This window comes from Rhagoletis pomonella, unplaced genomic scaffold (assembly GCF_013731165.1).
Source record: "Rhagoletis pomonella isolate Grant_MI unplaced genomic scaffold, Rhpom_1.0 Rhpom_scaffold_00008, whole genome shotgun sequence".
NCBI classification, from domain to species: domain Eukaryota; kingdom Metazoa; phylum Arthropoda; class Insecta; order Diptera; family Tephritidae; genus Rhagoletis; species Rhagoletis pomonella.
Genome location: NW_023458562.1, coordinates 45,276,899 through 45,301,242, shown reverse-complemented (window position 1 = coordinate 45,301,242; position 24,344 = coordinate 45,276,899). Strand labels below are relative to the sequence as shown.

At 34.4% G+C, this 24,344-nt stretch overlaps 3 protein-coding genes across 6 annotated transcripts in view; 1 reads left to right on the top strand and 2 right to left on the bottom strand.

The window, feature by feature from the left end:
- The window catches only part of LOC118744935 (homeobox protein 5), an 84,385-nt gene extending 72,297 nt beyond the window's left edge, over positions 1 to 12,088 (bottom strand). Inside the window, exon 1 of one of the 2 annotated variants that reach the window (XM_036478377.1) lies at positions 11,625 to 12,088. The gene's annotated coding sequence lies outside the window, so the exon portion shown is untranslated. Of the gene's footprint in view, positions 1 to 9,494; positions 10,247 to 11,624 lie in introns of those variants that run through there. The other variant, XM_036478376.1, reaches the window with a different exon arrangement.
- A 3,341-nt stretch (positions 12,089 to 15,429) lies between these two features.
- Positions 15,430 to 20,931, bottom strand: LOC118744938 (sphingosine-1-phosphate lyase). 3 transcript variants are annotated; one of them, XM_036478382.1, is made up of 9 exons: positions 20,742 to 20,931; positions 20,619 to 20,680; positions 19,783 to 20,525; positions 17,521 to 17,945; positions 17,226 to 17,462; positions 16,950 to 17,159; positions 16,644 to 16,882; positions 16,439 to 16,585; positions 15,430 to 16,381 (listed from the first exon to the last, which is right to left on the bottom strand). In XM_036478382.1, exons 3-9 carry the CDS (start codon positions 19,934 to 19,936, stop codon positions 16,156 to 16,158), a joined length of 1,638 nt encoding a protein of 545 aa, XP_036334275.1. In that variant the 5' UTR covers positions 19,937 to 20,525; positions 20,619 to 20,680; positions 20,742 to 20,931; the 3' UTR covers positions 15,430 to 16,155. The 3 variants fall into 3 exon arrangements, with proteins under 3 accessions (XP_036334275.1, XP_036334274.1, XP_036334273.1); XM_036478381.1 differs by having other exon boundaries at positions 19,783 to 20,264; XM_036478380.1 differs by having other exon boundaries at positions 19,783 to 20,264; positions 20,619 to 20,931.
- An 888-nt stretch (positions 20,932 to 21,819) lies between these two features.
- Positions 21,820 to 23,367, top strand: LOC118744940 (enoyl-CoA hydratase domain-containing protein 3, mitochondrial). Its single transcript, XM_036478384.1, has 6 exons — positions 21,820 to 21,947; positions 22,003 to 22,260; positions 22,335 to 22,519; positions 22,620 to 22,744; positions 22,811 to 22,974; positions 23,041 to 23,367. Exons 1-6 carry the CDS (start codon positions 21,915 to 21,917, stop codon positions 23,128 to 23,130), a joined length of 855 nt encoding a protein of 284 aa, XP_036334277.1. The 5' UTR covers positions 21,820 to 21,914; the 3' UTR covers positions 23,131 to 23,367.
- Positions 23,368 to 24,344: the final 977 nt, after the last annotated feature.

Below are 24,344 nucleotides of genomic sequence, written 5' to 3'. Positions count from 1 at the left end.
TGAGTTCATTTACCAAACACATGTAAACACATACATACATATGTATGTAGTACTTCAGTGAAAATTTCTCACCTTACCGGCATGCAACAATTTTATCGATTAAACACTAAAAGTTGCGTGACAGCTTATATACATAATACTAACTATGTATTTATATACCTAAATAGTTTTATATGTAGTTTTTTATGCACATACATATACGAGAACAAACATTTTCCTGAGTTATTATACTTTTATGTACATGCGTACATTAGGGCGGGTCGAAAAAATACAAAATGTTTGATACGAAAATTGTATAGGTCTTATAAGATGCTATTTTAATCCCTTATTCTAGAAAACAAATCATGGTTCTCTACGACAATATCTTTAGTCTGCGGAATGAGCTTTAAAATTTGAAAATAAGAGTTGTAGTACCATATTTTTTTAAATTTTTACAACGACTTGTGTATATCAAATTCGGAACTTATTTCCTTTTAATATATTTGCCCAATATATTTTTTTATGATTTAATGAGAGGAAGTAAGTTCCAGATTTGATGTACACAAGTCAGTGAAAAAATTTGAAAAATTGGTATTCCCACTCTTATTTTAAATTTTTCAAGTCCATTCCGCAGATTGAAGGTATTGTCGCAGAGAAACAGAAATTCCTTTCTAGAATAAGGTATTAAAATAGCATATTTTAAGACCTATACAATTTTCGTATCAAACATTTTGTGTTTTTCGGACGCGCCCTAGCGTACTAATTTCATAAATATGGAGCTCATCCTACGAGCAAAACTTCGATTAAGTGCTGTTGGTGGACAAGTGAAAACGCAGCTGGGTTTGTTGAGAGAAGTGTTTTCGCTCCCACTTCTTTCCTTTGGGGATGGTGAAAATTATACGCTAGTCTTACTACATAGGTACATAGTTGTTATTTGCCGGTCGAATAGCCAAAGTGGTGTCATAAGCGTGTCTAAAAATGTGGCATGACGTTTTAGAGCGCGTATTGCATGCACCAGTCCAGCAAAGTAAAACACGCCCAAGAAAATCCTTTAGCTTTTAAACTAATTTCAATGCATACTATGTATGTATGTATTAATAGTTATTTATTTCAATACATCACCCTCCTACCCTGTCGGAAACACCAACAACCAAAATGAGAAATGTTCTGTCCTTCAACCGAAGGAAGCTCATTGGGTATATGTTGAGAATAAGTAAGTTTCGTTCCATATTATTTCTTGGAAACTTAGTATCCACCACAAACATTAAGCTAGTTGTATTTTTGCTTTACCTAGTTTCTGTAGCACAGTCATCAGCGTTTATTTCAGCGTCTATAACATTCGTGCAATTGCGGCAGAAATAAAGAGTCCTCCTAGAAGTAAGTATGCAACTTCAGATGATAAGCTACTTATATTACACGCTTCAAATTTTATCGGCCACTTGCCTACACTTCTGATATGATGTATGAAATATTTTTTTCTTTTCATGCTATTTGCATTATTTGGTAAGTCATACTAGACTTAGGCTAATAAAAGGCATGACTTCATTGTCTGTGTTATTTCCACGTTTCTGTCCAACAAAAAGCCGCACTTCGCTAATTTATTAGCTGTATCATACCTAAATATCGCATATCGCAACGTCCTGGGACCCCAGGATCCTAGGATAATTTCGAATTGATCAGAATTTGAGGCCAACTCCTTCCTAAAATCCTCCACAAGCCGCTTCGATAGCAAAGTGCCTGAATTGCCGCCCGCCAATCTGCGCAATTATTCACTTGCATTCTCGCCGGCGGGTTCATGGTGTTTTATCTTTATCTTATCCTTCATCTTAACCTACATCTTCAACTTCAACTTCATCATCTTGTTAATCTGCTTTATCATATTCATCTTCATCTTTCCCATCGTCTTCATCTTCAGCTTCGTTTACATCTTCATCTCCATCTTCAACTTCAACTTCAACTTCAACTTCATCTTCATCCATTACCTTTACTTTCGTTTTCATTTTCATCTTCACCTTCATCCTCATCCTCATTCTCATTCTCATTCTTATCTCCATCTTTCATATGTCGATTTGGAATTTCAAAGTCGCCCACAAATCGGTTCCTAGAAATTCGATTAATCACTCTTATCGATTATTTTTATTGACTTTAGTTAACAGATCCTGATCCGATATTACCTTTATATACCTGCATACATTTACTGCGTCGGTCAAGGGAAATTTTATCAGAGGAACACATATTTATTAATAAACAAAATTTGATAAGATAAAACCAAATTGGTTTTTCGCCTACGCGCTAATAAAGCAGAGAGCGTTATTAAAAAAACATCTACGTATTTACTGCATACATGCATATCTACATGGCCATCTACCCTGCAGACAAAAATTATCAATTGATAAAAAATAACCAACGTGTAGTTAGCTTTTTTGCGCGATTTCTATAAAATATATATAGTTTGTAGTAAGCTACAAAAAGCTAACTTGAAACTAGTTGAAAAGTAAACCAGGAGTAATGCAAACGTCTTCCGATTATTTAAAAAATCTTCTATTTAAATAGCCTCATACAAATTTTACTTTGAACACACTTTCTTTCTGCACTTCACAAACACATTTTCGAATTGAGGACAAATAAAAGGAAGATCAAAATTTTATATTATCTTTTGAAGTTATCTCTGACGGAGTTCGAATATGGGACCACCTACAGCAGAATATGGAAACAAATATGAAATGCAATAAAATAAAATAAAGTAAATAAATAAAAAAGTAAAAATAGAATATAAATAGTTAAATCCAAGTTAACTTATAGTTAGAAACATTTCCCGCAGAGTATATACTAGGTACCAGTAGGTACATATACATATCTCGGGTTGGTAGAGTCGATAACCAATAATACCGTTAAAAAAAGCGGAAAGTTGTGTTTCGGGGAAAAATAAAAAAAATTACTTTTTATTAATATTTAAATTAAACAAAATGAAATGGGACGTCCATCCATGCAAACTTAAGTAAATTTTGGTAGTAGTGATGCTAGAAATGTTTTGTGTATGTATATAGAATGGATATGTAGTTATGAATATACATTGTATATAGTATAAACATATGTAGACATATATATGTGCATAGCATGCCCATAGAGACAAATTACAAATATCGTCGTAGACTAAAAATTCGCATGTAAGCCAGCAATTTAGCAGACGCGTAATTACCCAACAACGCCACTACCAGCAATACTGCTCAAACCAACAGCAACGGCTATAAACAAATGACATTTTTCAGTAGATATATATTTACATTAGGGTGCCTCACCATAAAAAAAAGTTGCGGTTTTCTACCAGACTTTCGCGAACATATTTCGGAAAAATATTAAGATTTATGCGAGCTGGAATGATTTGAAAATACCTCCAAAAATCTCCCTGTTTTGATCCCGTTGATAAAATGTTAAAACATTTGATGCAGACCTTATAAGCTCAAAATCTTCTAAAATCTGGTGTGATTTTTTGGAAAAAATATTTTTTAAAACTAATCGGTTCAGCTCACGTATGTTAATCTTAATATTTTTCTAAAATATGTTAGCGAAAGACTCAGAATATAATGATTTTTCTAATATGGAGAGTGAAGCACCCTAATGTACATATATATGTGTATAGTAGCGACTCCAGCGCTCTGTGGCAATGCGTCGCGTTATATGTCCAACGCTTGTTGTTTGCTAGTGTAATGCATGTAATTTTAGCGAAATGACAGCACCTACACGCTAGAAAAACTTAAGAAAAAATTAAAAAAAAGTGGCAAAGCAAATTAATAAGCCACCGTTGCGTTTTTTTGAGTCTTAAGCAAGTATATTAAAACATATACTAGTAGAACTCACATTTGTTTGCTGCTAAATTTATTGTAGGCAGACTTTTTTATTGTGGGTGTACTTGTATTTAATTTTTTATTGCAGGTGTAATTTTAACGATAATTTAATTTTTTTGTTCGAAATTGTTTCTACTTTGTAAATCATAAAACCGGAAATGAGTATTAATTGCATATCATTTATGTATTTATTAAAACACCCATTTGTTAGTAAAATTTATTAGTTGAATTTACCAAAAATTTATTTGCCATCAATAAGTTCATCATATACAAATTGACTTACATAAGTGGCAACTTTGTCTGTAGAATAATTGCAATCACTGCCTAACAGCAACAGCTAGTAAAACAGCTGACTTTGACAAAAAAGAAAAGTAAGCGCGCTACCATCACAAGGAGAACAAGCGAAAGTTCCAGTTGCAAAATAAACGAAATAAAAAGAAAAAATGTATGCAGGAATTCACACCCGCGTAGGTGAGTAAATCCATTAAAATATTTACAATGTGTTAGTAGTGGAAGCGGATGCATAAAAAGCAATTGAAGCGATGCGATATGCAGTCGTAAAACTCGGCGTGGATGACTCGTTGACAACATTATACCGACTTAAGCTCGGTGTGCAAGGGAAGACTGCTTCCGTGGACTTTTTAAGTTTTAAAAGTAGAAGTGTATTGCTTTGAACGAAAAAAGTCACTTGAAGAAAGTGTCAGTGTGGACGAGAGTTCTTACTTCTCAATTCATACTCTAAAAGGAATGCTTAGTTTATAATTTTTGAAGAAATTTGCTGGAAAACTGGCCGGCAAACTATCGTAACACAGAGGTGGCTTTCATCCTCCACCACCACTAGGGGATACCGCATACTTTAAACCCTAGAGCTCTTTCAAACATTCGTATGATAAGACCCAAACAGCAGATCCGCTGTACTATATCAATGTCCTTGTAAAGCTCATACAGCTCATCGACTCCGTGCCCGCCGTTAATAACGCTTAACGGTACTTATATCTTCCGAAGAATATTTTTCTCGAACACATCTGTTGGAGATGCGGCCTATATCAGGCTACGCATGATGAGATATTTGTTAAGTATGTCTTTCGTTTTTAGAGAGGACGACGATTATGATAAAAAGTTTGGCATGTGACAGTGATGGCCCATTAAGTGTATTCAAGAAAGGAAAACCAACGTGTTTAAGTCTGCAGACTATTTTAAGATTCAACCCCTGAGTTTCCTTCATACAGGGCCCAGTTACACCCCTCGATTACCGCCTCCAATGCCCCGAAGGTCAGAAGGAACTTGCATGCCATAGATTTAGTTTAGCTGACTTGTTTCCATTGTTCTGAGATCAAACCACCGATACTTCTCTTTCTTTGCAAACGTATACATAACTCTTCAAGGGTGCCCTTCCTAGCCTAATCATTAGCCTTACAGTTTCACACATGGCTACTGTGAGCTCAGCCGTACCCTAAATTAAGGTCTCCACTTCCAAATTAGCTTCAAGCGAATGTGTATTCGCTCTTTGATAGGCAGTTATCAGAGCGTCAGTGAGCAGGAGATGAAAATTGTGGACATAAAGGCAGTTGTTTGTAGACCCACATTTTCAATGCATTTTCAGCAGAGATAGGGCGTTCTTCAATCAAATACTGAAGTAGGGCGTTCTTGAAAAGCTTTCTGAGATAGGTCGATCTTCCACTCAGGTGTCGATATAGTATTGTGATAGACAGGTAACAACTTCTCTTGTGACTGAAAATTTGCGCCCATAAAAGTCCGAATGGTCTGTAAGTCTCAGACCGAATTTCAGTAAGTACCCCGATAAATGAAATTAGTACCGACGTTATTGATTATCTTTGAGTCGGCTTAAAATAGGTAGTAGACCTGCTATTAAGTTCTGTTTGATTTTCGCATTACCACTTCGCAGGTCTAGAACATAAAACTTTTAGAAAACAGAAGGATTTTATATCGCACTCTTGGTAGGTCAGAAAAAAATTTGCGAAATTCTATTCAGAATACTGAAGTTTCCAAACCTAAGGTCTCTAAAATAAGTAATCTATTCGAGGACATTTGGTAAAAGTTCTGCATTACATGCATTATACATATGTATGTATGTCCATGGGGCCATGGAGATTGCCTAAGAACTTATCTTATCTCATGCTAGGCCCCCGGTGATGATCTGGTGAAATATACATATAGTAAGATTCTAACAATCGCTACATACATATTGTTTACTATTTACGACTTTAGGAGACGTCTTTCCCTCAGCAGATGTAAGGCGGTTTTGGGATACCTTGAACATTCCTTAAGTTACCGATTTCAATACAGTGTACTACTAAGAATATCTTTTATATATTTTGCGTCGGCAATATATGTAAGTAAGTGTAAGTGTTTGGCCTAGGTTATCCTCCGATTTTCGTCGTGCGCTTTGATGTTGTCACACAAAGGGGAGGGATCGCCAGTTTTACACCGACTCTGAACGGCGATTGCTTTTTTATGAAAAGCTGTTCTTCATGGCAGAAAAATACTCGGAGGTTTGCCATTGCCTGCCAAGGGGCGACCGCTGCGGCCTGCGAAATGGTAGCGCGCACTGCTAACTACTACACCACAGCGGCCACATCGGATAATTCTATTACACTTGCAGAACACATCTAGAATCATACTGCAAGATTGGAACAGTGAAGAATTTCGCTTAGTCAGAGCTCATTCTTTTCATAACAAAACTGAAAAATATATTGGTAAAATGGATTTGAAAATTTAGTTTTTTGATTTTTAAGAGTTGATAACATTTTTTAAAATGTTGAAACGACACTGAAGACTAGTCATCATTTTTTAAATTCCTATCCATATTTCCTTTTTTATTAAGTCTTACTTATGTGTGTCTTATTTGTCCTTTTTTTTACAAGGCCGTTCATTGTACTCACCGTAAAAATATTTATGTACATATGTCCCCAGATTCTAAGGTGTGTCGTGTTTGTTTGCATTTACTCAGGCAACCAGTAAACTACTAATTTTTCGTTTTTGCCTAGAGCGGCAAAACCGCTGCCATCATTCTGTCATTCTAAATTAATTCTAACATAATAGAGCTAACTACTATATATGTATATGAATACCAGCTTGTAGTTGTTGGTGCACAAGCATTACCCCACAGCGGTATGATAAATCCTCCATATATGTATGTACATATCATTGCATTACATCCTGAGCATGCGCCGTTGGAACGCCTACACCGCACACAAATCAAATTAGTCAAATTGTGGAAAAATTCGTGTGCTTTCACGTACAAACAAGATTGGGGGAAAATAGATTGCTAATGGCAACAATGTTCAACAGACATACATACATACATATACATAAGTACACACTCAGAAAAAAGCATTTCCTTAAAACAAGAAACCAGTTTCCTTATTTTAGAGTTACTGTTTTTTCCTTAATATTACGAAAAATGTATTCAATTTGAGAAGTTTTTCCTTAATTAAGGTTCATGCTAAAAATAGTGCGTCATTAATTTGAGGACGTAAATTTACTCAATATAAGTAATAATTTTGTCAGTGCTGTTAAGACGAAGTTAATTGCTTTCCTCGCAAATGTCGACTGTGGCGTCGCACAGTGGGGGAAAAAAGTTGCTGTGGACAAATCAATTTCGCGAGCCCAAATATGAACCGTTTTCAAGTTTCTTTTTGTTTAAATAGGAGATAATGAAATTTCGCGTCGATCTATCCGTGGCGATTGTTTTTTGAAAAGCGCTAGTTTTTTATTTATTTATGTTGAAAAATTAAAGAAAAAAATGTTTACTTTTGAATACTTCCATTTTTTGGAACATACTTAACAATAACAATAATTTCAAATGTGTGCTATTATTTAAAAAATTATTCGTAAATATTTTTCCATAGGACACTTTCAATTAAAAAATGTATTTAATTTGTTATTTTTACTAATATCTATTTTGAAAGCCGTTTTTTTTCTGTTCGAAAAACTCGATAACAGCTGTACCGATATTTTTGAAATTTAGGACATCGAATCTAGACTCTCAAGGCTGATAATAGAAGAAAAATAATTTCGATATATCAATGGGCGTGGCACCTCCCATAACAACTGAAATTTTCACACAACATGTCTATGGAAGTATTCATCGTAGAGTGCTGCAACTTAATATAGAGATATATAATATTAACGCCAAAATGCAAAATAAATGGGAGTTATTGCATTTCTCACATTAGAATGTGCATGTAAGAAACTTAAAATCGGTTCATATTTGAGCTCTCAAAATTGATTTGTTCACAGCAATATTTTTTGCCCCACTGTGCGTCGCGTGACGACTACTGCTAAGGTAAGTCAATTATTTCAATTCAAATATAAATTATAAATTATAAAATTAATTTCATACATGGAAAAACCTGAATTCTCAAATACCATAAAATTTTTATGATATTCTTTTAATACAATTTAAAAAATTTCAATAAAAAAAGTAAAAAATAAAAATGAAATGATAAAATAAATAAAATAAAAAATAAATGAAAAAAGAAAAAATATGTAAATGAAAAAAAGAAAAAAATAAATAAAAAAATAACATTAAAAAAATTTCCTACTCTGGGACACGAACCTTACATCTCTCGGCGACTGTTTGAGCGCCGTGAGCAAAATGACATACTTATTCCTTTTTACCTTCTTACTTTCCTTTTATTAGCTCGGGATGTAACTATGTAATATTGATGCGCCTAAAAAATGCAGCGATTTCTATTCTCAAGTTACATACTTGATGACAGTACGAATGGCAATTATAATAGGGAGGTTTTAGTTTTTTAAACTATAATTTTATTTTATTCCTAAAAAGAAAGAAAATATTACTGAAAACTAAGAAATTGTGTTTTCCTTAAACTGCGTCAAATCGGAAAAGTACACAGAATAAATTGAAAAGTATAAAATAAGTTTGACGAGAAATAACGACTTGCACGATTTAGATTAAGTAATTTGGATTTTTTTTTCAGTGCAATGTTTCTTTTTATTTTATTTTATTTAAGTAAATGTTGAAGAAAATTCTTTTAGTGTATTTTTTTCAATTTCGCTACAACAAAACGAAAAAATACACCGTAAAAAATAGGTTACTATATCAAAACGAAAAAAAAAACCGTTTCTAAAGATTTTTTTCAGGTTCCAAAACGATAAGCATAAACAAATAATTTTTAAATTGAAGATTTCGTCGGTTATACTGCAAAACGTTCGCTTCTGGCATCCGTTCATCTTAATCAGCCAAAGGTAGACAGCTTTGTCATTCGTTTATTAGGGTGTAACGATTTGCAGACGCATTTCGGTGTAAGTAAGAGCTCATATACATGTGTAAGTGTCAAGGGTGCTAATATAGTTTTAGACTTTGTATGAAAAAACAGTGGACGCCGAGGAGGGAGGCGCAGGGTTAGTAATTGAATAGCGTTTTTTATAATTTTTATTTTATAAAGTCATTATTTATTTAATATGTGCATATATTTATTAGAATACTAATTGTTTATTCGATGGGATGACTACCCACCCTTATGCAGGCGGTACCTACATACATACATACATGTTTTCAGTACACATTTTGTGTTTTTAAACTTGTTTAGAAGCCTCGAAATTAGTCAACAAATTCTATGGCATTTCATCTCCAATATAAAGTTTACAAATACATATCTTAGCTTAGAATTGTGTGTTTACCTGTTAGTTTTTAATAAAATTGTAAGCCGCTCACGTCATTAAGTCCACGTAATCCACGACAATAAATACATACAAGTTGAGTGTTAAACTTGTCGTAATCCAGTTTTGAGCGGAGCATTTATAAGTTTATTTCTTTATACGTTTTTTCATAATCCATTAACATTTTCGTATAGGTAGGCAAAAATGTTTATTCTAAAGTAGCATTTATGAGAACAAAGCAACACTACGATCAAAGGCTTAAAGTAACGAACAGTAAGCGACGCTAGTAGACAGCAGCACGTTGCTTTGCTTTCGTTTTGTTGTAAAGGTCAAAAACAATAAACCGCTGATCGACTTTGAGTTGCACTTGAAAATTAATAAAAAATATACGTACATGCATAAGTATGTAGATATGTATGTATATTGCAAATGCTGGTACTTTTTCACTTTTCCACTGCAGCTGTTCACTGCAACTGTTCACAATTAGTACTAATTTGTTTTCCTCCTATTCCTTTTCTTGCTTTCTGAGGTAAAATATAATTTTTTCCACGCAATAATTGACACTTAATTCTGCTCAGGGAACTTCCAGTGCAGAGCCGTATAGAGAAATATTTCATTTGCAAAGTTGCATATTTCAGTGTTTATTTATGCGCTGTAGATTCTGCCTCTATGAATGTGTATGTATAGGTACTTATTTATAAATGTCTTTTTTTTCTACTTATAAATATTTGTTGTTAAGATACGCGACTTTGACTTGGTATCAACAAATTGAGTAAACAAGCAGTTCGGGGAGTGGTAAGAAATTAACTCGCATAAAATTGCCTACACCGATTGGCAATTGGCGGCGATAAGCTGCACTTCTCCAAAGCAACCAGCAAGCACAGTAGCCAGGCGGCGCTTATCAGCAGTTAAAAAGGCAGGAGGTAAATTAAAAATAAAAGGCAAAACAAAGAACAAAAGAATGTAGAAAAATTTAAAAACAAAAAAAAAAAGAAAATCATTAAAAAGCAGAAGCGAAAAAGAATGTAAAAGGAATATGTTTGCGAACAAGTGCAAAAAAATAGCTTTTGCCAAAAAGCGGGTCACTTTCTTGAATAATGCTCTTTCTTTACTCGTATTTTTCGACACCACCTGACAAACATCTTATTTTTTCGCGCAACTTTAACTCTCACTTGTTACTGAAATAACATGATAACCATTTTGTTGTCATACATCGACCATAGCCTTGGTTTCGTGTAAGTGTAAAATATGGATGGTCAGGTATCAGTGTGACCGACCCGCTTAGGTGTTTGTAACACGATGAGTTCCCAGTCAGCAAACCCACAAGCTAACTCTACTCTCTACTCAACTCTAAATACTCAATGAAAGCAAATATCTACATAGTTAGACCGCTAAAATTGAAGACGACATGCCCAGTTGAAGATCCTCAATGCCTCCCAATGAAGGCTGAGCGCAACATTCATTCAGTTACTGACCGAATATGGGAGATCTATAGTTGGATCCGTTTTAAGGAATACCAGGTCTGAGTGCGCTCTAGGCAAATTACCAGATGTCCCATTAGCCGGTACTCCATAGAGACCTGCCACCGAGGGTAAAACAAGTACGTTTATGTTAACCAACATAATTTATCTGAGACTCGAATGGTATGCAGGAGGTTTGAGCCAGGGAACTCAAAATTTTAGAATCTAGGTACTTAGCAAAGTCTCACAGCTCTTAGTAAAAAGTAAATTTTCAAAATATTAACATCGTTAAAGAAACGTATTTTTTATAAAATATCCTACAATTTTAAATATTTTTCGTTCGTTTCGTTCGTTTTTTTGCATAAATTATTTTTACATTAAATAAAATAAAAAAATTATTAAAAAAATACCTAAAACTTATAAAAATCACTGGACATTTTTTTCCGAATATTAAAATATTGTTTTAACTAAATTTCCTACACTAAGATGTTAAAAAAATCTACTTCCAAAAGAAAATAAATTGTTAGAATAAGCACCGTTCAAAATAATTTCTCTCGGAATTTTTAAGTTACGCACACTGTGCTGCAGGTTTCTTTTCGAATATAAAAATATTGTTTTAAATAAATTTTCTACACTAAGATAAAGATAAAAAAATCTCCTTCCAAAAGGAAGCGTTTGTTAGAATAAGCACCTTTGAAAATATTTTCTCTCAAAATTTTTAAGTTACGCACACTGTGCTGCTTTATATGTCACCATAGAAATGTGTAGTATGTTTGCATTTTTTTTTTTTTCAAAAACTCTTTATCAAATTGCGTTTCCGTCGAAATTCGTATTTTCAATAAAATTTTTTGCACTTTCGAAACACTGTCACTGCTAAGCAGCAAGAACAATGGAACTTTCTTGAATAGCATGAAGAAGATTTTAAAAATTCATTTTGAATATCACTGCACTTCAGTTTTGCATTCTTTCCGTGCTGTTATTTAATACACTCGCATCAGTTGGAGTCATACGCGCCGTCTCTGGGTGTCCAAAAACACCAAAGAATCAACAACGAATGTTCTGATGCTTCTTCTTATTTTTTGCCTATTTATTTATTATTTTTTATTTGATTTTTCCCTTTGCACTTGTTATTTGTGACACGGCTAACGCCGACGGCTACGCAGTACTAATAACAACGATCCACCAACCATTCGCTGCGAACGTCGCTTCACATTTGAAGTGGCGACATTATGGAACTTATGCGATTGGCCGCTGCTGGAGCCAGTCAGTCACTCTTTTGGTTAACTTTTGTTGTTGCTGTTGTGTATTGGCCAAATGCAAGCAGCGGATGTTGGAGCGGCAGGCAGAGCGCAAATGAGCAAGTTTTACTGTCTGTTGTGAGTGGAGGTACAAAAGGTGGCAGTGCTGAGGTAAGCGTCGTTGAAAAAAAAACCAAAAACGACTAAAAAAGTGGGCTAACAATATTTATGAGTTCTCTACAAATGGGCATATGGACATAAATAACTTACATACATACACACATAGGTATTTGTTTTGCATTTGTAGGAAGGCAGGAAGGCAGGTAAGCGCTGGTTGTTCTCGCTATTTATCACATTTGCTAATTGTAGATTTTTTTGTGGAGACTTACTTATCAGCGACAGTGACTGACTGCTAGAATTAGCTAACTGTCGAGCCAAGTACACAAGTGTGCGAGGTCTGGCTGTGATGTCACTGCAAAAATTGTTAACACAAATTTGAGTTGGTTTCATTTGATTATTCTCTGAAGCGCTGGAGAGTTACCAGAAGAGTACACTAAGTCGCTCCCTGAATTTAATTGCTAATCGCTTACTCAATTGCTCACCTGGCATTCGTTTATTGAATAAAGTTAACCGGAATTTCAAGCGCGAAAAAAACACGCAACATAACAAGCATTTGATGGAATTTTAGAGATTTAAGATTTGTTGGAAAATTTTTTTCAAGCAGAATAGTTCAGAAGAATAGTTGTAAAAGTTTAAGGATAATTTTTTTTTTGTAAAAATATTTTCTTTTTTTTTTGTAAAAATAATAAATTTTTTTTGTAAGTTTCAGATATTTTAAGGAAGCTAGTTATAAAAAGTTTTTTAGCTATAATATGCATATTTTAAGAAAAAAGAAATGACTAATTTTGTGTTGGGACAAATAGTAAATTTCGATCTTTATTAATATTTTTTTATAACTATAATGGTCGTTTTCTCAAGTAGCTTCTTATTTATTTGCCCTTCAAACACATTTGACATCAAAATTTTAAAATTTTAAATGCTAATTTTCGTAAGTTAAAAAATATAGTTTTTAAAGAAAATGTTCAGAAAAATGTTTTTCTTACGAAAAATATATAAATTCAAAAATATTTTGGCAATTTTGTGGAAATTTTTTTGGTGTTATTTTAAAAATTCCTTTCTTTTGAAGAAAATTTCTACACTTTGTTTAGAAATAGTTCTTACAATTTAAAGCGTTAACGTTTTATTTCGAAAAAAAGTTCTTTTCAAAAAGCTTCAATTTAATATATATATATATTAATACTCCTTTACAAAAGTTGAAAAAGTTTAAACAAAATTGTGTCTCTCGTGCTTTTTAAATAACCTTTTATATATATTTCTAGGCAAAAAATACAATTTTAAGGAACTAAAGCTCATAGAAAGTTTCCACTCAAATTTTAATTAATTAAAAAAAAAAAACATATATTTCTGCAAATTATTTGAAGAATATCAAAAAGTTCGGATCTATAGATTTTTACTTCCACAAATAAGTGCAGTACAGTTTAAAAATTTTTTTTTAAGTTCATTCATTTTTTTTTTTGGAATCCATTCATTTTTATTCCCACAAATAATTATTTCGAAAAAGCTCTCCACAATTTTTTCTTTTCTCGCATATTTAAAAAAAATGCATTTCCAGTCATAATCGTCCGGGCATCTTTAAGAAGATAGAAAAGCGACAGACATGTTTTTTTTTTGATTTTGTGTAATAAATAACTATCGCTTTGATAACTTCCAATAGTGACCATAAAGTTCTCTTCCATTTGCTGGCAGGGTTAGTCATTTGGAAACAGACACAACGCACATAAGATCCATATGGAGTATTATTTCTGAAATCATTTCCTTTTCTTTTATTTTTCAATATGTTCATCGGCCAAAAGCCGATTTTTGATCGTGTTACTTGCTGTCAACAGTTGACATTTTTTTCGTGTGCCACTTTTCGGCTCAATTGCTGGCATTTCTTTTAGCTGTTTTTGTTGCTGCTTCATCTGCTGACAGCCATTTGTGGCAGACTGTTTTCGTTTTCGATTTGTTTTTTTACTTGCATAATTTTGTTGTTGCCTCTTGGCGTTGCTATGTCTGCTGTGTCGGCGCAGCGCTCCATGCCATATTCGAAGCTATTTGGCTGTGTGGGTGTTTTATTATTTATGTTGCCGGTTGCCATTTTTAGTGCGCTTTATGTTGATGTTGTTGTTGTTCTTTTTTATTGACGGGTACCATTGCAGTTTGTGCTTTTGTGTGCATGGTGATTTACTGTTGATCGTTGTATTTTGGCCTTTCTGTAAGTCACTCGATTTTACTCAAATTTTATTTTTTTTTGTTTTTATTGGTGATTATTAATCATCGATTAATCTTTTAAAGAAAAATTTGCGTATATTAAAATCTTAGATCACCTGCAATTTTTTTCTAATGTCTAGCCCCTATTGCTTTCGCGTTGTTCCTAGATGAACTAATAATGTGCCTAGAAGTATGCAACATAAGTTACGCAAACAACTTATATTTTGCATATTATTGCATGCACTTCTCAGACAGGCTATAAAATAATTTCTCGAAGTCACAGAAAAGCGGAAGTTGTCAAAGTCGACCCCTTACCTGATTACGTAGGTATGTACATGTCAAAAAGCAGGTTGCTGGCCATTTTAAATAACTTTTTTATAACTGTATAAAGTGCGTCTTAATTAGAGCTTCTATGTTGCTACTATGACGCCATTTCGTGACAAACTTTGAGAATCGTTTACTAAAAACTTGCTGATATAATAGCTTTGCCTAAAAAGCACCTGTTGCCGGAATTGTCGCTATTTTTCACGGTATCCGATTTTTGAATGATCTCGGTTTTTTTTTTGACTTTGTCGATGACGGCCACCTGCAGTAAAAGAATAAAGTAGGTTTCGGTTTTTCCAACTCCTTTGCAGGAACCTCGCACCTAGTTCTTTTCAATATCTTATTCTGGCTTCCAGAGGCAGCTACCTTTTTCGCCTAGATTTTTGCCACAGACCTATTTTTGCCACAGAATAGTCGTGTATCAGTTTTCTTCGTCTGCTTCTCCTGCCCGTCACTGCTGTATACACGCAAGGCAGGGATGGTTCTATGTGCAACAATATCTCATTTTCTAAGCTAATATCAGCAAAGTTGTTTTAATTTTAACACCTAAGTATGCACATACATATGTAATTATGTACATGCAGTCTGAAATTAAATTTGAAACTCTTAGTTAATTGTACATTGTTTAGATTTTCTGGCTAATAGAAACATTTATTATCTCAACTAATGTGTACATTTAACATTTTGCAAGTAAAAACATTTTTAAAGATATATGCATGTAAGTTTTGTTTTTATCATTACGCTTAAACTATAAATATGTATGTATAGATGGGCTCGAAAATCCTTTGCATACATATATACATACATACATACATTTGTGTGTATTTTCTTAAAAAATCATAATATAGTTAAAGGACCATGCGGCTGAGGCAAATTAAGAAAAACTTGGAATGAAAAAGCCATTAAAAAAGTATAAAAACAAAATATGTAAAAAAGGACCTTATCGGAAATCGATTTTGAATTATAGAAATTAGGTACATGTATTTGAAATTGAATACTAAGTACTTTTTATAGCAAACATCATAATTATCCAACTCCGACTAATTATTGAAAAAAAAGAATTTTCATTAAAATTAGGCAGGACAAGAATAATCAAATGATTATTCCATAATAAAATATTTTACTCAAATTTGCATTCGGGTAATTAGTATGTGTTCTAAAAAAATTATATTTTGAGTCGCATCTGGACATCTAATATAAAAAATTACATTCTCAAAAAAATTGCACAACTCTTTATATGAAACTTCTGCCCAAAAATGGGGACATCTAAATTCTCTACACTTAAATACGCTACTACAAAACATCAACAACAAAATATTCACGCTCAAAGTGTACTTTCCGCCCGAGAACTCATTTCTTGTTTGGCGTATAGTACATGCTATTGAGGAAAGCACGCGTCACATCGCCCACCACCGTGCGATCTGGTATACCTTGAGCCACGCCATAAATAGCCATTTTACCCTCAACTGGCCGGCCAGGATCCTTCATTATCTCTTCAACGGCCCCGTTGAAGTCAGCTAGGAACTTATCAGCCACGCCCGGTTGCGTATGCATATCAGTAATGCAAATATGAATGCTAAGAACGGAGAGAATATAAGATTTGAGTTCTTATTCAAATTAAATCGTAGCTCACCCCGAAGGAAATTGTAGCGCATTTAAATTCCAGCCCAATTTGCATAACGCATCAGAGAGACGGAAAATATCGAAGACATTTGAACCAATTGCCACCACTGAAGTGGCGGGCTTACCAAACACGAAGACGCCTTCCACTGCGCGTATGCTGAAAATACATTTATGCTTTTGGCATGAAACGTTTAGTGTTTAAATTGCTTACTCACCCAGCCTCAACGTAGCGCGCTGTGTCGACAATACGCTTAGTCGCTTCTAGATAACCTTCATGACCGAAACTCATCATAGTCGCCCAGCAGGCAGCAATAATGCCACCTGCACGAGAGCCATTCACAGTCGGTGAGCCATAGACGCCGCCTGGCCAATCGGTGGTTACAGTGAATTGATGATTGAGGTATTTATGATCGGAGTACAATATAATTGAGGAACCTTTGGGCGCAAAGCCATACTAAACAGAAAAGAGTATACTTCAGTTTCAACTGGATATACAGTAAATCGAGCTATTTTTGACAAACCTTGTGTGTATCTGCTGAGATACTAGTTACGCCATTGACAGCAAAATCGAATGGTGGGATTTTATAGCCCGCTTCTCTTGTCAGCGCCACAACAAAACTACCCAGACATGCATCCACATGCACGGGTATGTTGTATTTGACACCAAGCGCGCCAATGGCTTCGATGTCATCTATGGTGCCATAGGGAAAATTAGGAGCTGAGCCAACGAGCTAGAAAGGGATAGTTTTATGTTTTTTACCAACGAAAAATTCTTAATTAAGATCAGCTCAGCATACCAGTATTGTATTGGAGTTAATAGCACGTTTTACGGCCTTTACATCTACATTTAGCGTTTTCGGATCCACATCCACATATCTGATATGTATATTGAAGTACTGTGCTGCTTTGTCGAATGCTGCATGTACTGTCTTCGGCACAATCATATTCGGGCGCTGTACGTTACGTGTTTCACGCGCATAATCACGATATGCTTTGCAGGCCATTAATATAGATTCAGTGCCGCCGGTGGTCATCTGAAATATATATATATTTCTTAATTACTTATATTAAAGGGGTTTTCAGCACACTTACCGTGCCACAGCTATTGGCGTCGCCATGGAAGAGCGTACACGCCATACGCACCACTTCTGCTTCCATTTTACATACACCAGGAAAAATGTCAGGATGCAGTGGATTCGTGTAGGATGTCTTGCCATAAACTTGGGTAATTAGCTCAACCAACTCCTCATTGAAACCATACACTGCACCCGATACGCGCCCTTCGCGCCAGTTATAATGACCGATATTTAAATGTTTATCAACCAGTTGCAGAATTTCATCATGGCCCAATCCGTGTTCGGGCAGTTCAAGTGACCAAGTAAGATTTGTGCAGCTTCTGCGGATTTCACCCTCGAAATTGTCTTTGGCTTTCGAGACTTCTGCATCGATTTTGCGACGTACAGCGGGTAACCGTTTGGCAAGACGAAAGAATTGACGTTTGCCGCGCACTAAAATACCTAAAAAAAGGGCGACAAAAGATAGTAATCGAGAATATATTCGAAAATAGCGAAAACATTAAGCTTTTTCTATAAAAGAGCGCGACTGTCTCCAAATTTCCACCTACATATCGCCGTTTAAAGAACAAAACCGTGTATCGTGGTTCTGCGCAGCCTCATAACAGACATTTGTGCCAAAAGTGCACTTTTTAAACGACGATATGTATATATTACAGAACCCAATTGACTTGCAATGAATAAATTTGCGATTATAAAATTCTGTATACGGTTAGCAGCTCAATCTATGGCCTATCGGATTCGAAAATTAGGCCTGGCAAGTACAGTAGATTAACGAAATCGGCTATAATCGAACTTTGGACCATGATAAAATCTGTTTTGAACCCTAAAAGGAAAACAAAAGCATTCAAATTTATATTGAACTGAAATAGATGATGACCTACGGAATATATTTTTTTGTTTTTGCTGATGGAATGCACGACTGACTCTACCGCTAAGTAATGTTTTTACAATCTTATTTGAAGAGACGCAATATCCCAGAAAGCTCTTTTAGAGCATATACGCTTGGCATAAGGTAGTATTTACCTGCTAGTACAGGGCCCCGTATCCGAGCATTAAGAATTTTGTACCGCTGCTCATTAGACATACTATATACATATATATCATCGGTTAAAGTACAAAAACGGGTATCGTCGTTCTGCAAAACTGCATAACTAACATTTTTTGCCAAAAATTGGATTTGCTCACCGAAGCTCTGGCTCAAGCCTTATCCATTCGTCCTGAAATATGTATACTAGCCTGAAATGCGAATGTTTTTACTCTCTACTGTAAAATTTGGGCAACCTCACATAGGAGCGTTTTGCATTATCTTGATATGCGGTTTTGTACTTTAAACGACGATATCTACATATAGAAGGATTGTAAAGAATGTCCTCCTGACAAATTTTAGTTTCAAAATTTTAATTTGCCATTAGACTGTATCAAGGCACATTAAACAGGTAGTATCAGTAGAGCAAAAACAACATTTGCGTGTATTTTGTTGTTGCTTCTGGTATCGAAAGTGTTAACAACTGTTCTGAATTTTTTCTTCTAAATCAAAGGGTGCCATGTGAAATACAAAAAATTATAAAAAATAAAAAATTGAAATTGGAAAAAATAAAAATTGATGCAACTTTCTTTCCTAGTAAATTTGTTTGCTTCTCGAAGCATTGATCCATCCTTTGCAAGGCCCAGTAATCAGCGGTCGTGCTGCCGAGTTGGGCGAACGTTCCAAAAGCTGCTATTCAATCGCTTGTTTTGTATGGAAAAAGGTTTCACAAGCAAATGGATTTTAACAACTTATAATTTTCGTGAGAAAAAATTAAAAATATTTGACATTTTCGAGACCAAATAATTTGAAAATAAATCAAATCAGCTGCTCTACTGATACTACCTGTTCAATGTACCTTGGACTGTATTAAAAGTACATAAACATTAGAAAAGCAAACCCTACTTTTCTTTTTCCACTCTTATCACTTGTATGTATACAATGTTTATAGCCCCAGTTATCAGTGCTATTAAATACTATATATTTGTGCTGTTGCTCAAAGAAAAAATGATCAATTTACCGGTCTGATCCAATAACATTAGCATAAAGCACATTGCCGATAATTAGACTAAAGTAAGACAGACAAGATGTTCAATAGAACTATGCTTTATATAACAACTAATATTAAATGAATGGCTGCAAGTACAAAACCGCCAATTAGCAATTCATTATTTCTTAGCAATTAAAAATCGGCGAAATGGCAAACGAAACTGTACACATACAAAACTACAAACATTCATATGATTTACTCACTTTCATCCTGATTGATAAATGTCCATAGCCAAACAGTTCCCAGCACCGTTGTCGCCGTAATAGTTGCTACTAGCCAAGGTTCTCTATTACCAAATGCCCGATTCACTCCACCTGTTAATACCTTTGTGCAATCGACAACTTGGAATGGTGGCATCTTAACTCCTTCACTTACTTCTCGTTGGGTTCGTTAGTTTATTTGGAATTTGTACTTTAATAATCAATCACTTTCGGTTGGAACATATGTGTGTATGTACATATATACATATGACACACAAAGCACGTATTTCTGAGCACACTGTCGATCTGCAGGCGGCGCGATTGTACTATGTATATCTTATGCTTGTGTACCCGTTGAAGGCGCGCTATTAACTAATTGCAAAGTGTTCAATTGAACACAAAGTTTACTTCACGTACATTAGGTATATGTACTATATATTTGCATAAATATGTAGTTGCTGATGTAGTACGGGTGCACCTAATAACTTTGTTGATGATAAAGTATATGAAATAAAGGGAGAAATGTTAATTTTCTTTGTCCGTCTGATAACAAGTATTATGAGCTCTAAAAGAGTTTATAACAGCAGGCAAATACACAAGCAATGTGTACATATATATGCATGTACATAGTTACATACGGATGGACATCTTTTTATTGTACTCATTCTTTTCAATGCTTTGTTTGTTTGCACCTCAGCGGATTGAGCACCCCGAAAACAGATCGTCCGACAGTGTTAATTGTATCGCTGCATTCAAGTATGCATATTTTATATATTTAGCTTAACATTGGCGCGGTCACTGACACAATTTATAAACTGGTCGAATACTTCTTTACTTACCTTTTAAAAATAATTAGCTTTTCAATTTTGCATACTGCCGTACGGAATGGTGTCTCAATTGCCTTCAATTAAAATGCACATATATTTAATTTATTCGGGTTTAAAATTGTGTAGATACCCTACCAAATACATTTATTTATCAAAAAAAAAATTTATGGCTGCTAATTTGACAAGTGAGTTTCTTTTTGATAGGAAAACAGCGAAATAAATTGATAACAAGGCCTTGATTGCCAATTAATAAACTTTTCAAACAGCTGATGTACGTAAATAATAGTAAAGTTGGCTGCATTTGCCTACAAATGCTACTGGGAATGAATGCGCTCGGTGTTGGAAAGGGAAATTCCTATTAGCATAAAAATAAACTAAAAAAATGCTCATGCCTATTTGTTATCGATACTTTTTTTTTGATAATTCTTATGCGTAAATATTTCGATATCGGCGACCGCTGTGCGCGCTACCATATTACCACTGTATATTTTGTATCAGTTTAAAAAATTTCGGTAAAGCTGGAAATCCTCTAAAACCATTTCAATGATTATTTTACATAAAAAAGGTTAAGCTTAAGATTTTAGGATGGTTAACACGTCTTGCGAATCTCATAATTGTGTAAGCGCCATTCTATTGTTATTAATATTATTTCGATATCACTGTCGATAGACCATACATAGTTATTTGTTTGGTACATTGTTATCGACACATTTATCCATTATCGTTCAAGAACATTCAAACGAGACTCCCAGTATCCAGGCCCGTCGAGAGTGAGAGGCAAAAGGGGTGAACCCCCCGGGACCGGTCTTTTTAGAGGGCCTGAAATATGGGAACCATAACTTGTTATTATTTTTTACAATTTAATTGCTTTTTCGTTATACACTTTTAGTATAAATATATTCCGACTTAGAATTTATTATAGGGGCCGTGATTTTTAGTCCGGGACCCGAGTTTTCTCTCGATGGCCCTGCCAGTATCTGGGAATGCATCATAGTCGAAATTTTGGCCGACGACTTTTACAGTCCGTTTACTCCAAATTTCTTAATCCAGAAGGTGGAAAGTACATTTTCAAAATTAATTTAAATTTATTTGCTTGAAACAGCTCTAAATATTTTATATTGGCAATTAGAAATTTTGAAACTAATATTTCGATTTCGATTGCCAAGTGAATTTCGTATGGTGCTGGTGCATTGCCTAGAAATCTCTACTGGCATATTTGTGTAAACAGCTGATTACTTATTACAATTTTAGTTGACAGTTTACCTATTTAATTCCCAACAAGTGCAATTTTAATACTATCAGCTAAAAATGTTGCGTACATTATATACATCATTAACAAAGGTGAGTGGATTTGCATAAAAACGACAAATACAATGAAGGGATTCCTATTTTGCAGAGTACAAATTTAACTGCTGCTGCAATGGCTCCACTGCTCGGGGGAAGCAATCGTAATCAAAGTACAATCATTAAACAAAGTAATGGTGTACGTGAGATCATATTAAATGATCCCAGAGCACGCAACACACTTTCCCGTGAAGTGATGGCAAGCATCCTCGAAGGCATTACAAAGGATGCACATGATGAAGAGCTACGTTGCATAGTGATTAGCTCCACCGGTCCAGTTTGGTCGGCGGGACATAACTTGAAAGAAATTGTATGTACATATATACATATTTGCATTTATAACGAATTGTTGAATGCTAATTATGTACATAATTTTTTGCTTAGTCAGCCTCTACTGATGGCGGTTGTGAGATCTTTAGCCAGCTTGTGGAAATCATAATGAACATATACAAATCTCCAGTGCCGATAATAGCGAAAGTAAATGGCATGGCTACTGCTGCTGGCCTACAGTTGGCAGCCTCATGTGATATGGTCGTGGCATCAGATAAAGCAAGCTTTGCTGCTTCAGGGTATGCAATTTCCACACTTTAAGAGGGGGTCTAAGTGATAAAAGCTGAAAACATTGATTTCATTAGTTGATTTTGTTATTTCTTTCCTTATTATTTTCAGCATTAACTTAGGCATATTCTGCACGACACCTGGCATTGCGATATCACGTATTATGCCGCGTATGCGGTCTTCTTACCTGTTGTTTACTGGTTTCCCGATGAAGGCACCAGATGCTTTAGCGGCAGGTAACATTACAAATGAAATTTTAATCTTGGGTGTCTCAAATAAAGTTTTTGATACTTTGAACAAAGGCTTGGCCAGCGTTGTTGTACCCGAGGCAGAACTAGATGCAGAAACTGACAAGATAACAAAATCAATAAAAGAGAAGAGTCGTGCAGTGATAGCCATGGGTAAAGTTTTCTATTACAAACAATTGGAAATGGGCATTAAGGAAGCCTACGAACAAGGCACAAATGTAATGTATCAAGCTTGATTGCATATTTTTTTCTGAAAGAAGTGTTATAATAGTTGCATTTTTTAGGTAATGGTTGAAAACATACGCATGGATGATGCACAGGAAGGTTTGAAAAGTTTTGCTGAAAAGCGGAAGCCCAATTGGTCAAAATTGTGAATATGTAGCTGTTGTTGACTTTTGAAACAAACTTAATAATAAGCTCAATGAAAGGATCGGGCTGCTATTCAAATGCATTTATTTTTCATATGTTAATTTTTGTTTTCCAAATGTACTTGGCATATTTTGATAGCGTTCTGTGAACACGCTATTTACTCAGTTAATGATGCTAGTAGCACAAATTTCTATAATGCCGCGGTGTAGGTTTTTATATCAACAATATAATTTCTATTGTAAAAAAAAATGTTTTGTATGATTTTAAGACAACGGCGGTCTTCGCACTGGATTAGTGGGCGGAAAAGCCCACTGTAAAAATTCGTATTTATTTCTGACTAATTCACGTCTGTTTGTTTTTGTTTCAGATGAATTAAGCATTGAAAAGTTTCGCTATTTCTAGATGTTTTGAGTGCCTTAGTTTAGAGCTTGCGAAACTTACATCAAGATGAGTGCTTAGAAAACTCACCTTTTTCTTCTGGTTGTTTTTCTTTATTGTTACCTTCGCTTTTAGTCATAAAAGTACAATTAAAGAAAATTCGTTACATGTTAAAATATTAACTGGTGTGCTTTGTAATTTAAAATAATTTTTTAAGTTTATTTAACATGTTTTTTGTTTGTTTAATTCTAGCTTTTGCTTGACGTTGAACTTCAAGCTTCAATTGATGTTTAGGCCTTTTTGCTGGTTTATTTTGTTCGTTGGATCATAACAGAGCTTTATAATATGTGATTTTTCTTGTTCTTTTTGTAGAACCAGCAATTTAGTCGTTGTTGTTTGTGCATCAATTGGATGTTTAGTGATTTAGCTGTTTTATTGCTTTTCTCAGGTTTTCGGAAGAAGATTTTGTATGCCATGAAGAGTCACTGCATATATTTGTTGTATTTTTTTTTGTTATTTTTGTGGTAGTTTGTCCAGTTGACACCTTAAGTGTTGTTCAAAGAAGTGTAAATCTGTTTTGCGATTTCGTTTTTTATGTCAACAATGCGTTTGTAGTTGATTAATGAGTGTTTAATGAGCTGTTTTTCCATTATTTTTATTAGTATTTCGTAGATTGATGTTTTTTTTTTAAACTCAATACATACATACATATGTGCAAAAATTTTTTCACAACATCTGTTAATAAAATACAATTTAACTTGCTTTAACTTTTAAATTTTTAGATTTACTGAAAAAAAATATTTTATTTATATTGTTAGTCTACAATCAAAGTACAATTTAA